Source organism: Drosophila hydei, unplaced genomic scaffold (genome assembly GCF_003285905.1).
Source record: "Drosophila hydei strain 15085-1641.00,03,60 unplaced genomic scaffold, DhydRS2 tig00008119-arrow-pilon, whole genome shotgun sequence".
NCBI classification, from domain to species: Eukaryota; Metazoa; Arthropoda; class Insecta; order Diptera; family Drosophilidae; genus Drosophila; species Drosophila hydei.
The window spans coordinates 8,875,215-8,890,716 of NW_022045830.1; the positions used below are offsets into that span (position 1 = coordinate 8,875,215).

General features: G+C 39.9%; 1 protein-coding gene across 1 annotated transcript; it reads left to right on the forward strand.

The window, feature by feature from the left end:
* The first annotated feature begins 12,231 nt into the window (after window positions 1–12,231).
* LOC111603654 (ichor) lies at window positions 12,232–14,070 on the forward strand. Its single transcript, XM_023321333.2, has one exon. The coding sequence runs from the start codon at window positions 12,232–12,234 to the stop codon at window positions 14,068–14,070; it is 1,839 nt and encodes a 612-aa protein (XP_023177101.1).
* Window positions 14,071–15,502: the final 1,432 nt, after the last annotated feature.

Sequence of the window (15,502 nt, forward strand, 5' to 3'; positions counted from 1 at the left end):
GTTAGCCGCTTGCCGCCTGCGGTGTCAAAAGATTTTCTCGAATTGCTATTGTCGATCTGCATTGGGCTTCAGTTTAAAGCTTTGCCTAACCCATATCTACTCTACACACATAGATATAAGCGCGTGTGTCTTTAACCCATTTTTATACGGAAGTTGGGCCTATCAAATGCACAATTCTTGTTCGCTTTTGACTTTGACCCCCGTGTCAATATTGGTTATGCTTAATGGCAATGCACTCGAACTTTACCGTTGGGCCCAGTTCCAGGTGCTACTCCCGTGGCGTTTGCCTTAATTTGATAGCTTGTTTTATTTGTGTGGAGCAAATAGCTTGAGTGATGGCCCTGACTCCGGGCTCGACCTGGTCCAAACACTCTCCTACATTGTTCGCTTTTTAGGTGCCTTCTCAGCTTTTTTCTCGTCTTTTTTTCTTTTCTTTTTTTGATGAAGTGTCACGCTGTCCAAGTTCAATTAGTTTTGTATGCCGCTCTTCAAAAGCTGCGCCGAAGTACGTTCTGTGCCCTGCCATGTTTAATGCCAAGATTGATTTTTATTTTGTTGTTGTTGGTGTTGTAATTGCTGTTGTTGCTGTGCTGTTTGTAGAGCTTGTGAGATTGACATTTGACGTGCATAGAATTTGTCTAACTGTATTTCGCCTTTCGTGTGTGCTGTGTGACGCTCATTACAAGCCGTGCCCAAGAGCTTGTCTCTCCATTTTCCTGTTCAGTTCCATGAAGCTTTCTTGAACCTCTGTCATGCTGGCTATGAATAATTATATTTTTGGCTTTATAGATATGTAAACAGTAGAAGGATCACTTAAATCTATAAGGAGTTCTCTATAAATGGCATATGTATATTTTTATACAAAAAATCAATTTATAGCAACAATCTTTAATATATAATATGCTAAGTGGAATATTAACACTGTCTGCATGGGGAATCCTAGACACCAATTTTCTACAAATTCAAACAAAAAAAATGTATGTATAAATATATATATAATATATATCTGTCAACATAAAGCAACTATTTATACTCAAACATTTAACTAACTTTTCCAGTCATACGAAAAAAAAATAAATATTCAAAAGACTTAGGCAACAAACTTGCACCAATTTTAAATAGTTTTTGTGTGACAAATCTTGAATAAATGTTTCATCAAACTATTTACGAAAAATGTCTTATGTGAGTCACAACAGGTAAACAATAATAAAAACAAGAGTAAAAATATCATGAAAAATTTATAAATCATCGTATAACATATTTATGCAAATAAAAAATTGCAAGTTGATTTCACAGAAAAAAACTAAAAGCAAAAACAAATAAGCTCTGTGTGTGTGCTTGCCAAGCTGAAGAGCAAATCATGAGCCATGAACATGACCAACAAAGCGGAGGCTGTGAGGCTGTGCGACGTGAGGGGAGACCTGAAAAAACGGCTAGTGACGCAGTTGCACTTGGTCAAAAGGCCAATGCGATGATGAGGCGGCTGCTGCTTGGTCTTATGCTAATGCCAGCAATAACAAAAACAGCAACAACAATCGGAGTCGTGAGTAAAACAACAAAAATGTACACAACCTGTAAGTTTGGTGTTGTGGTCTGCGGTCTTCGTATCAGTATCTGTATCTGTATCTGTATCTCTATCTGTATCTGTCCCTGTCTCTGTGTGAGCTTTCATTTTCGAAGCGATACCGTTAACTGCAAAGCGCTGGAAATAAACAGAAAGATCTAAAGAGGTAGAAAAGCAAAAACAAAAAAAACATAAAAAACACCGAACGAACGAACCAACGAACGAACGAACACAGCAAGCAGCCAACAGCAACGATCAAGCTGCGGCTAAAGCAACAACAAGTGCGAATTGAGCAGCCAAAGAGGAAATGCAACAACAAAATGGCAAATGCAGCGACGTCGACAACAGCAGCAGCACCAGCGACGTCCGCAGCGACGCAAGCGGCAGCAGCAGCGGCAGCAATATCGACGCCGGCAACTGTAATTGTTGCTCGCATGTTTACAAGGCGAAATAACAGGAAAAAATGTTAAATTTTTGTTAAGTAGGTCAAGTTGTGCTGCGACAGAGAGAGACGCACAAGCTGAGTGGAAGCGAGATGGCGCTAGCGCATAATACAGAGAGCAAAAGAGTAATAGAGCGAGCATCAAACAAGTATGGCAGCATAGTTAGAACTTGCCAAACTTTTCACTTGGGAAAATGTTTAAATAAATAAAAATCGAATCAACAATTAATATTTTTAACGAAATTCAATATAATTTGCAATTTTATTGTAGTTCGTTGTTCAGATATGACCTCTCTCGGCTGCAGCAAGCAACATAAACAAACTTAGCCCTGACTTTGACCGCCAGAGCAGAAGGCAACTACGACCTCGGCAAGAGCAACACCTGCGGCCAAACATGTTGGCAACACAACATGTTGCAGCCGCTTTGCTCTCTGCTCGCCTCTGCGCTAGCTCACGGTGCTCGCTGTCTCTCTCAGATTGGCGTGCGCTCAACAGCCAGGTGAGTAACTTCTTTGATCGCTGCTGCTGTTGCAGCTGACTGCGCAGCCTGCGCTGGCAGCGACTTCTTGGGCCGCTGCGGCTCGAAAATTTCTTTTCGTGTTGCGCCTGCGCACAGTTGGCTTTCTACCGTTGACGTCTTCGGATTTGTGCGATTCTTGGCGCGCAGCAGTTTTTAGCGTTGGTCTCGCGTGTGGCTTCCGATTCGGTTGTGGACGTGGACTCTCTCAGATAGACACACACACATACACACATACATATACACGCATACACGCGCGCAGCATAATAAAAAGAGCAAGCAATAGAAATTGGAACAACCAATAAAAAAGTGACCAGTTCAATACTACTACAACAACAATAACAACAGTGATAAACATGTTAAAAATGCGTTACAAAAATTGTGAAAATGGTTGAGAAAATGTTGAGAGCGAACCCAGAAGTTGCTCCAGAAAGTGTTTAAATATCGAATTTATTCTATATATAGATAAATAAATATATAGAAAATACAACCATAAGGCAACCATAACGAAGTGCAAGTGCGATCGGCCCATAGTGCAATACAATTATTGAAAACAAACAAAGGAAATACACAAAAAAGTTAAAATTCAAACCAACAAATAAAACAAAGATATATTATATTCATAATCAATCAAATCAACTTATACTCCACCCGTTCAACCAAGCAATTAAAACGAACTTTCCCAAGAACGCTGTTGTATATATTTCCAAAATACAATACAAAAAAAAATATATATATATATATATTAATAGATATATAAACATATAACATATATCGTCATCTCAGAATCTTTCCCAAAATACAATCAGTCAAAAGTCGCCCATTGTACATACATATATACAAAAAGCAATAAATAAATATATATATATATATATATTTATATTCAAATCCTACATCAAGGGTTCTGTGTGCTATCTAAGGAATATAAAATAAAAACAAAATATATAAATACTATATACCTACTCGTACTACTCCCCGTTCATTATCTTATGCATATATATATTTATGTCTTCCTCCCATTGTTTTTGTGAGTATACAAAAATGTTTAAGCTTTTCATTTCAATTTTATTTTTGTTGTCCATAACATGATTTTCTTCTAATTAACCCCTTAAGAGCATGCTTTGAAATACTAATACCTATTAACTAATAGCTAAGCTGTCCTAGAGCTCGTATTCATCACATCCCTATATCTAACTAGTCAACATTCATTCACATAAACTCGGATGCGAATATATATACAAAAATTTTAACCAGATATGAAACTGTCTTAAAGGATTGCTATATCGCGCGTTCAAGGATTACAAGATAACTAAAGAACAAGGATTATACAAATATATATATATATAATATATATATATATATATATATATATAAACAAACACACAGAAAACAAACCAATTTCTGAACTATAGTTCAAGATGTGCAACAGCTGAATTCGGCAGTTTCGTAAATGTAAGTAACAATATATGAGCAAATGTTCTAGGAGCCGTCAGACCTAAGTCAACGGCCTTCCAATTCGAACATTCTCAAGCCTGGTTTATAAACAAATCAGCGAAAAGTCATTGACCGAGTTCGTTTCCGATATTACTCACCTGTTATGAAATACAACGCAATACATAGGACTGTCTTGTTAGGGGCATGAGATAATGTCAATATAACTGAGAGTTGAGAACTGAGAGCTGAGAGCTGAGAACTGAAAATTGAGAACTGGCAGCTGAGCTTCACTTATGAGACAATTGCGAAATTCACAAGTAGGCGAGTGTCTATAACATATTCAAATAAAGCTACTGTTAGCTTACTGTTGTGGCAGCTAGTGTTGTTCAACAACACTGTATATCTATATATCCCCATAGAATATTTCAAATCAATTTTGAATTCATTTCGGCTTATCTGATCTTATAAAGCACTTTTCTTGAACACAGATAATCGCGCCGCTTGACCCCGACCCAAAACCCAAAACCCAAATAACAAAACTCTTAACTGCACTCGGAAGTAAAGGTTATTTTAATTTTTACAGCTAAGATTGTTGCCAAGCGCTTTTGCCGAGCTAAAAATAAATCATAAAAAGCCGTTTGTTTGTCTACCAAAATGGTCTAAAATACAACAGCAACAACAACAATAAGAACAGCAACGGCAGTGGCAGCCAAAAAAGCCAACACACACACACACATACACATGCACACACGCACACCTCAGCAACAACAGTAGCGGCTGTTTGTACCGTTATATGACGCAAAATTACGCTTACTCATTCAGCGAGGCGGCGGCTCCAGAAGCAGAGAGGAGAGCCCAAAAGCCAGAGTCGCAGCCGTCAAAGTCAAGCTGGGAGCGCATCACCAAATAGGCACAGCTGCCATAACAACAACAGCAATTAGAGAGAAGATCATGCCGCAGCTTAAATACCCTTTAAATACAAGCTATTGTTGGCATTTGAGCGAAATGATATAGTGGATCAAACTAATCAGCGGAAAAGTAATTCCAGGTATCAAAATATTAAGAAGAGGGATCCTGAATAAAGCTGTATGATTTGATGATATAGTATGATATTATAGTCTCATACGGAAAAGAAGCTGCAGTGACTGTGTAAGGAGTGTGCTGAAAAAATATGCTTACTTCCATATAACCGATCTACTATAACAGAAAGATATATTTTATAGTTGTTCAATAATGTGAATAATCAAATGAGGAACAATTGAGATAAGGATTAAAAATAATTCAAATACTTATTAGGATTAGAAAATATATTCAACAAAGATGTATATTTCAATGCGTTACAAACGTATTGTCAGAAGGAAAATGCCCTCTAGAAGCGTATTCCCTACACCTTTATGAGCGCTGCAGCGTCAATGAGCGTGGCGAATCCGACTGAGCATTAAGTTGCACTTCGTTGGAAAGGAGGGACTTAAGATTTTTCAGCTTTTCTTTCGGGTTTTCATCTCTTTAATTGAACTTTTTGTGTACTTTTGAACAAATCAATTAAGTGCGCATCGACTTAGACGGCGGCAGCTTTGCCACTGTAACATATCAATTACTAAAGCCAAAGAAACTGACTCAAAATACAATAATTATTTTCCAAGATTTATCTATGGCTGCTGCTTAACTTTAATTCTGTTTCTTTAAAATTTTTAATTTTTCAATTTCGGTTTGAGTCAAACGGAATTCTTTGGATTTTTCTATCAAATTGATTATTTAGTTTTTGTGTTCGTATTCAGGTCAACAATCGCATAACTGTCGCATGACTGTTTCCATTGCCAAATATTTATTTAAATTTATTATGCAATGTGATTTAGTTGTTAATTAACTAACTCTGGAATATTTATACTAATAATCCCGTTGGGAACATAGAATTTGATTTTATGTTCAATTTGCACATTTTGCTAGCCCAAAATCAAAACACTACGCAAATGTATATATATATACGACAACAACAACAATATCAATAAACAACAATTTTTAGACGCGCGCTTTTAAAAAGTTCGCTGACCCGAGCAATGTTTTGAGTTTTCGGGGATTCAGCTGGCCAGACACGCCGGATTGTTGTCTTCATTGTTGTTGCCGGCTCAGATGACCACATTAAGCTTTAAAATCTTCGCTCGAGACATGCAGATGAGCTGCCATATACCCTGTACTCCACTAAGCCAATTAAATATATGAGTAAACTGGCCATCACAATTTTTCTTTAGCTAAATATACTCAAGATAATATGGCATTGGGTTGTTAAACTTATAAAGATAATTTGTATCATATATATGTATATATATATAATTATTTATATATATATATATATATATATATATATATATATAAATAATTATATATATATTAAATATTGAATACATTAATATGTAAAACTTTAATTATTAATTATATCAATAATTAAAGCAACAACATACCCTAAACCACAATTACTTCAGGAACAGGGTATTCAAAGTTTCGGCACGCAACCAGCGCATGAGGCACGAGGGCGTCATTTAAATAACAACAAAGTAAAAACCAACTAAAAATAGTTAAACATCATAAAAATTTGCATAGTTGTTGTTAGTTGTCGGTTGGCTGGGTTGTTGTTCGGTTGTTTGGCTGTTTGGCTGTTGGGTTGTTTGGCTGGTTAGCAGAGACACAGGGTGTGGTGATGCCATGTCTTGAGCGGGCCTCTTCCACAGTCTCGACCATACAAATAGCGCCAAGCCTCTTCAGCAAGCTGACCGCGCTGCCATTTGTGCTTATCGCCGGGTCTTCATCTCATTGCAAAGGGACACCTAACGGTGTTTGGCCTGTACTGACCGAGCATTTAATACTCCATTCATAAAATAACCCAACTAACTTTAATTCAAACACGTTTTCAAATTCGTACAGTGGGTTATGTTTGAATATTATGTATTATGTTTGAATATTGAATTGAAATCTTAAAGATCTTAAAATATTGATAGTCAAATCAAGTTTCATAAATAAGCATTGCAATTGGGATCTGGATAGGTATTACGGCATGAATATGATTAGATATACAGAAATACATATTGTGATATATAGATAGATGTTTATAGAAACATATCGAAAGATTGATATGGATAGATAGACTGATATGATAGCTAGATATATATCGAAGGATGAGATAAATATTGATACATACTTTTCGATTAAATGTTAAACAAGGGTCTGTATGGGAAGACAGCTATGAATAGGGTGATAACTATAGACAAATATGAAAAGCTTAGCATAGGTGAGATATATCTCGATAGTGTGAGAATATATGTTAATTATTCTATGTAATTTGATCGCCTCTTAAAGTTTTATATTTCAAGCCAAACCACTTTTAAGGGAAAGCATATATTATTATATTATTCTAGGGCTTTTGTTAAATTGGGAGTAAAATTTTATTCGCGATTTCGGACTTTGCTCCACATCCAGCTTGACAAATAAAAAACGAGTTCTTAATTTTATTTAGCATATACAAAACAAAGTTTTTTTTTATCTATTTTTGAGCTCTGGTTGGCTGTGTTTATATTTGACTCGTCGAGTACTTGGCTGATTTAAAAGCCCATGCCCAGTTCTTTTGGCCAGCAACTGATCCAGTTAATATTAAAGTTAATTTACACCTGGAGCATTATTCATATGCAGCTACACCTCCCTTCCTCCTCCACACGCCCTCTGCATATTTTTTATGAGCACAATTCCATTGGCAACGCCCACCGCTGAACGACAACGAACGACGTGGTCCAGTTTAAGTCAGAGCCCACACCTTCTAGCCAAGTCTGGGGCAGCGGCAGTTACCATCGCAGTTGGAGTTAGTGGCCACAACACATAAACAACAACAGCAACTCCACACGTGCCACATGTGCTGTCAAGTGCGCAGCAGAACAAGCAGCGAGCACGTCTTCGTCTCCCATTGTTGCCAGTTGCCAGTTGCCAGTTCTTGGTATTTTGTTGCTGTTGCTGCTGCTGCTTGCGCGCAACAATTTGCTGCATCCACATTTACAGCTTAAGATAAAGTCAGCGATGGAGTGGAAGCTGGAGCTGGAGCCGGAGCTGAGGCTGAGGCTGAGGCAACCTTCAATGAGTGATGGCGACCTCAATGCCAGCCCCACGTTTTCTGAGGCTATGGCTGCTTTTTTTTCGGCTTCTCGGTCTTGGTCAAAGTTGGCTTGCTTGGAAAACCGCTTGGCAGCCTTGCAGAGCTCTTGTTGTTGTTGCTGGCATTGTACGTGCGGGTTTCCAAGTGGAAATCGTTGCGGTTGTAAATTTTGCAATCAAATAATTTTTCATTCGCTTTTTCCGACGCCAGCGCGCGACCTGATTTTTCTTTTCATTTTGGCCGCAGCAGCAGCAGCAGCAGCCGCTGCCACAGAGATGAATAAAAAAAAGTGTTTGCCTGTTTTGGGTCTCCTCTGTTGGCCATTTGGTGTTTTAGCTGGCTGGAAAAACGTTTTGACCTTTGCCGCTGTGTTCGTGTTCGAACATTTAAACGGAAGTTGATTGCCGCCAAAGGTTAAACTCAATTTCCGTTAAAGCCCCAGCCTCAGTGCCAGTCTAAGACGCAGCCGCACTGTGGACCACGTCTTGTCTTTGGACCTTATTTTGAAGCCGAGTTAAGAACTCAATTTCTTAGCATTTTGCAGCAGCTGTTCGAGGGGTTCTCGTTGACGGCTTGTTGCGGTTATTGTTGTTGTTCCTGCTTAAAGTAGTTGTTCGAGTTGAAGAGTTCAATTCACAAAGTTCACGAGAAGTTCTCTAAGCGAGAAATAAGAGAAAGAAAGTCAGAAAGTATTACATCTGAACAGTAAGCTTTCTTCTTTAACTTTTATATATATAAACACATATATGTATATATGTATACATAATGTCAATTCAATCACAACTCATTTATAATTACTTAACGGCTTTTCAAGTGCGCCCACCAACTGACCGAGTTATTCAAAATAAAAAGCTTTCAGCTCAGGGTCATAAAATCATTCGCTTGTCAAAAATTTGCACTAATTCATTCAAAATAACTGTTAATATCGCCCAACTCATGCGCACACACACACACACTAACAGTTAGAGTAATTATAATGCCCACAGCAATCGTCCGAACCCCAAATGTTTAACTCTCTGGCCATAATCTGAAAATCCCATTTACAAGCTCAAATTACAATAGAGGCGCATTGTTTGCTTTCGTTGTTGTTGTTGTTGTTGTTGTTTCTGTGTGGCGCACCCACGCAATTTATGTCTGTGTGTGTGTCTGTGTGCGTAGGTGTTGGTGCTGGGGCCATTCAAATGCAAAAAGAGCAGCGAACAACCGTTACAATGTGCCTCATTAAAACAAAAATAAAATAAACCAAAATGTTGAGTAGCCACAGCAACAACAATAAAACATTAGCAATAAAACAAAAAATGTGTAAAAAGTGACGCTCAAGCAAACAATAAAGAATCAGTATATCTATAAAATATTTCACGCCTCTCTTGGGCGCATCGCAAACGTCACTCAAATAAAACCAAAACCCTGACACATTATGAAAAATTCATTAAATCGAAATTGTAAGACAGCGAGGGAATGAGAACAAGCCAGAGTAGATAGAAAAATAAATAGAGAGAGAGCGAGTAATATATATAACATATCTCTACAGACAGATAGATTGTTCGATATGACATGATGACATAGATGTTCAGATAGATAGGCAGATTGATATATAGGTAGGTATACATGTCTATCTATCAGAGATGGATATTTATAGAAACAGATAAAGGTAGATGAGGCCCACAGACGTATAGATTGCTGAATATATTGTATTGTAAAATTAGGTGGATAAAAGTATCTATAGTAAGAAATGATAGACAGATCAATATATCTATAGCAAGAGATACATACAGATAGATAGATAAATATATAAATACTATTTATCAAGATATTCATCTCTCTTTATATACATAAATATTTTTATATATTTACATAATGATAGATAGTTATTCCTAGATACGATTATGGGTAAATGAAAAAGGCATTTAAATACCAAAACTAAAATAGGTAAAAAAAATTCCTTGATATGATAATAAAAAAATATAAAAAATTTAATGAAATATTTAAAAATTAATTCAAATAACAAAACTGCTTAAAATTTTAATAATTTAGATGTTCATTAGCAATATTAAATTTGGCATATTTTTAGGTAACTCCCCATAGTATTTTGTTTCCCTCATTCAATTTATAATAAACCCAATTCTGAGTTGCCTTAATATAGCTAAACATCATTAAAATCTGATTAACTTCTAACATTATTTGTATCTCACCTACATGATTTGCATAACAATCAATTCGTTATTTTCTGTCTGTCAGGTGGAATTAATCCAATTCCAATTCAAACCCAGATATTGGCAGCCATTTTTCTTCGTTTTTTCTCTTTTATTTTGTGTAAGTGCACGCAAAGTTGCGCTTGAGCTTGAGCTTTGGTCGAAGCTTCGTGGCAGCTTCGTCTCGGCTCTGCCGAACACGGAAGTATGTCAGCAGGTCTCTCGTGTAACGGTAGTTTGGCTGCTGCTGCCGCCGCTGCCGCTGTCGCTGGCACGCTTAGCTGCGCATGCTTAGCTGACGCTGACGTCGCTGCCGCCGTTGCTGGCTTCTTCTGTTGCTCTTTGTTGGCGCTTTTCAGGCTGAGCTAGCAACATGTTGCTACAACAACCTGTTGAAAGCGAAATTGTCTGTGCGCGCGCTCTCTCTCTCTCTCTCTCTCTCTCTTTCCTTCTCTCTATCTGGCGTGCTCACGCTGACCAATACCAAACAAGTCTAGCTTCGAGCGGGTAAGTATATTGGCCAATTTGGCTCTGTATGCTTTCTTCTTTCACACACAGACACACACACACATAAATGAATGTGGCCAAGCCTCAAAAACTCAACTTAACTGTTTATGCACAAAATGAGAAAAAGTCTTTTATTTTTGTTGGCTCATTTGCTTTACCGTTCGTTCGGTTCTCCCAAAACCGAACTTCTTCACTCGCACCTCGCAATTGTTGTTGTTGTTGTTAGACTCTCGCAGTATTTCGGATACTTTTTATTCGATTGGCTCTTTGTATTGGTCTTGAATATTTTGTAGTGGCTTCTTTAGATTTTTTGGATATGGAGAGGGGGAGGAGAGACTCGTATACTCTGCACCTGTGTCGCATGATAGTTGTTGTTGTTGTACTTTCATTGTCGGTCTCTCATATCTTGGTCTGACTGTAGAGTCTATCCAAATACGATATGCCCGGCTCCCCTCGCTCCCCCTACGTCACAGTGCAGAGCTCAATATTCTGCTGCGTTTATTTCTACCAATTTATATGCTAATTTAACTGATTATTAATGTTGTGACCCAAATTCCATTTGGAAATTATTATTGGCCATTCTGGGTATCGATTTGTTGTTATTGTTGCTGTTGTTGTTTTCCCCACTCTTCTCTATTTTTGGCCCGTCCGTCCGCTTCGTTATCTTGTCCCGAATGTCTCAAGTCTGACTGCATTTGGCGGCGTCTTCCCGTGAGTAATCGTCACGTTAAATATGAAAAGCCCCGTGGAAATATTTTGATATGCAGCTCTGGCAGACCCTAATGGACTTCGATTAATATTCGTTATACTTCGAATACCTATCGAGATTTGGTATTAAGCTCAGATTAGGGCTTGTTTGCCTGGCTTGGCGCTGCAAGCTGTCAGCAAGTGACGGAGCTGCCGCTTCTTGAGGCACCTGCAGATCCCAAAGATTCTCTAACGGAAATTGCTTGTAAACTAAGCTTAGTTGAAACCCAGTTAATGTGCCTTTGGCCCCCACATTGATGAATATATAAGAGTTGACTGTAAAATGTTTGGGGAAACAGTTACTCAACATATTTTTAGGCATAAGATGAACTGAAAGTAACTGAATCGTTTTGTTTAACTAATCACGGTTAACTCTTAGAGCTCAAACTTCTAGCTAATACTTTGCTTTGCATTTGGAACTAAAGATTCGAAATACTAATTTTGATCTAAAGTAATTTTGATTTAAATTATTCTTACTGTAGTAATTATATCTGATATTATTTATTTAGAGTTTGTAGAACAGAGTAACTAAAAGTAATTGATTATATAGTATATTTGGCTTTAATCGCAACTACTAATGTGGATCTTTGTGATCTTTGTTCATATATTTACAGCATCAACTGAGAAAACATTCAATATTTTGAGCGAGAAGAAAAACCAAAAATTTCTGTCCATCGCCTGGGTCAACTGACAATGAAGTTGTGCAGCATGAACGGGCCAAGTGAATCAGAAGTCGAAAGCCTACTGATGAGCCCCTGCTGGGGACCAACACAGACAAGCAGCCAGGATCAATATCTGCTGGACGGACACAAGCTGCTGCTGGAGCATGAGCTCGATTCGCTGCCGAGCGATGCTGATCAGAAGAACTCGCTGGATGTGCTGGATAATCTGCTGTTGAACAGCTCCTCGCTGAATGCCTTGTCCGATCTGAAGCCGTTGCCTCCATTCACTGGCTACACCGGGCATCTGTCTATCAATGGCATCTCGGGGCATCACTATCACGCGATTGCCCAGCGGTTGCCCGATGAGAGCAATAACAACTACATACAGAGCGCCTACCAGCAACACCATCAACATCAACATCAGCAACAGCAACAGCAGCAGCACCAGCACCAACAGTCGAACAACAACAATTCGAATGCGAATCCCACGTCAACAACAGCCGCGACGACGACATGCAGTGGGACAGGCGGGGTCGGCGGCGGCGGTGGGGGCGGCAGTGGTGGCTCCTCGCAAGAGCACAATATCGTATCCTCGTCCACCTGCCTGCCCGAAAGCGTTCTCAGCGCGGATGCTGACGCCTGCCTCAACGATGTCAAGCTCTTTGCCGATAGTCAGTTAGATTCTAAGCTCTACTCCGTAGCGGACAGCTGTGTTATAAACGCCTCCAATCAGGGTGGCAATGGTGGTGGTGGTGGTGTCTCCTCGCTGGCCAGCAGTGGGTCTACGCTGACGCCGATCGACCAGGTTGCCGACTCGCTGCACGGCAGCGGAGTGCGCATCTACAAGGATCTGACCGAGTACGTGGACATGAATAGCATCGATGACATTGCCGCGATCATTGGCTCGGCGATAGCGGACACCACGGTGCCCAATCAGCTGGACAAGGAGGAGGGCAATGATACGCGCGACAGCTGGATGGATCTGGATGCCTGGATCGATGGCAACTGCATTCAGCCCGAGGGCAAAGTGCTCGTCTCTCAGCAGGATACGCTTAGCGACTTCATGCTGCCCCACTCACCGCTGCCGGTGCACGCGAGCAGCTCAACGCTGCAGAGTCTTCTCAGCCATGGCTACATGCCGTTGCTGCAGAATCGCCTGCAGCATGGACCACCTGGGGCGGGCAATGCGCCCGGCAACGGTTCGTCGGCAACAAACACGCTGAAGAGCGAGACGCCCAGTTCTACCTCATATTGCAACGAGCTGTCGGCAGCCAGCAGCAGCTGCAGTCCGCCGGGCTCGGTGGTCAGCACCACGGACAACAATCTGATGATCAATCCGCGCTATCTGACCAACAATCCCAATCCCAACCAGCAACAGCAGCAGCAGCAACAGCAGCAGCAAGCAGCCTACCAGCTAACGCCCAATGGCCTCTCCGGCACTGGACTGAAGGACGGCGGTCTGTGCAGTCCGGACATGTTAAGCAATTATCCGCATACGACAAGCACCACAAATGTGCCCACGGGCACGCCTAAGGCCAAGCGCTCTAGGGCACAGAAGAAGTCCAGCCAGCAGCAGCAACAGCAGCAGATCCAGGGTGACAATGGGGCGTCGCAGCTGAACGCTATGTCGCCATCGGGCGTGGCCAGCTTCAGTGCCAGCGATCTGAGTGGACTGCTAGGCAAGGAGAAGCCGGTGCATCGTTGCAGCATCTGCAATCGCGGCTTCTTGAACAAGTCAAACATCAAGGTGCATCTGCGCACGCACACGGGCGAGAAGCCCTTCCGCTGCGACGTGTGCGCCAAGGCCTTTCGCCAGAAGGCGCACTTGCTCAAACATCAACAGATACATAAGAGAATTGGGCGTGACTGACCGCGGCGGGCACAATCGCAACCCGCTCGCCACTAGCAACAGCCACTATAAGCAGCAACTGTTTCTGCGTTCACAATTGAGCACCCAGTCGCTTCCGTGTGCTCTGCTTAAGAGAAAGTGCCCGCCAAAGCCACCCGCCCACCACACACCACGAGCCGAATTGACAACTGGATGTGTGCATGGATGGGTCTTTGGGTGCGGCAGCTTCTCGTGTATCGCATTGCTTGACCAAAGCCAGTGTGGATCGCCTCACGGTATTCACAGACCGTTTGCCAGCCATCCTCCTCCTACCCCACTCACTACTTGCAGCAGGGTGAAGCAATGCCATACACATAGCACTTGATATTCGTTGTTGTTGGTTGCTTTTGATCTCTTCGCCTCTTTTGGTAGTTAGTCCAATTAATCCGGTTATAGGTAGTATACGTTCTAGGTAAAATATAACTATATAAATAGAAACGTCCTCGAGGCGCGACAAGTCCATAAAGTTTCCATAGAAATTAAATTACAATAATTTCATTTTATTATTTTTTGTTTGTTTCATGGGATTTAATATCAACCTACTACCTCCGCCATGTTATTAGCATACTCTGAAAATCATAATGAAATTTTAGAAATCTGATTAAATTGAAAACACTCTAAATATTTTGAAACACTCAAATATAGTGAAACCGAGTCTGTATCATCAGAGTGCTGGAATGTCAGGTTTTCGGAATGGCCCTATCTAGTTGTACAGTCAAATCTCTTTTCAGGCACTGAAACTTTAAGAAAGTACTAAATGCAGTTAATAGTAACAAATATTTGTTATGACTTACTAACTAAAAAAGTTCTTATAGCGAATACCAAGCGCAGAGCTATTAACGAAAGTCTTAACAAACTGTGATTGAGCAGAAAAGTTTGAGTTGAGTCTGAAAAGTATTTCTGATGTATCAGGCATTATTTGAAAATCTATAGCTTCACATTTTCCACACATATATAGTCAGTACAGAAAATGATATGCCCCAGGCAAAGAGACCACAAGCAATGTAAGAACAACGAAGCGTCCAATTGTCTTTTTGCAACTGTTGTTCTGTTTTGATGCAAACCTGCGCGCTTCGAGCACCTAAGGCCCTGGCACAGGTATACAATTATATAATAGTAATGATTAGGGTTACGAATGTAGCTAGAATTTAGTTAAACTCTAGCCGAATGTATAATAAGTAATTGCATAAATAAGATGATTTGTATGTACCTCAACGAGCTGAAAGAAACAAAAAGAAAAGATAAACAATAGAAGCAATACAATTTTAAATTACAGTAACTACAACATTAAGTAAATGTACAAATAAAAAAAATAATTATATATAACTATATATATTTATATTTATATTTCATATTTATATTTATATATATTTATCATAAGTTGTAGCGGGCTTGGCAAAATAACAATAAATGT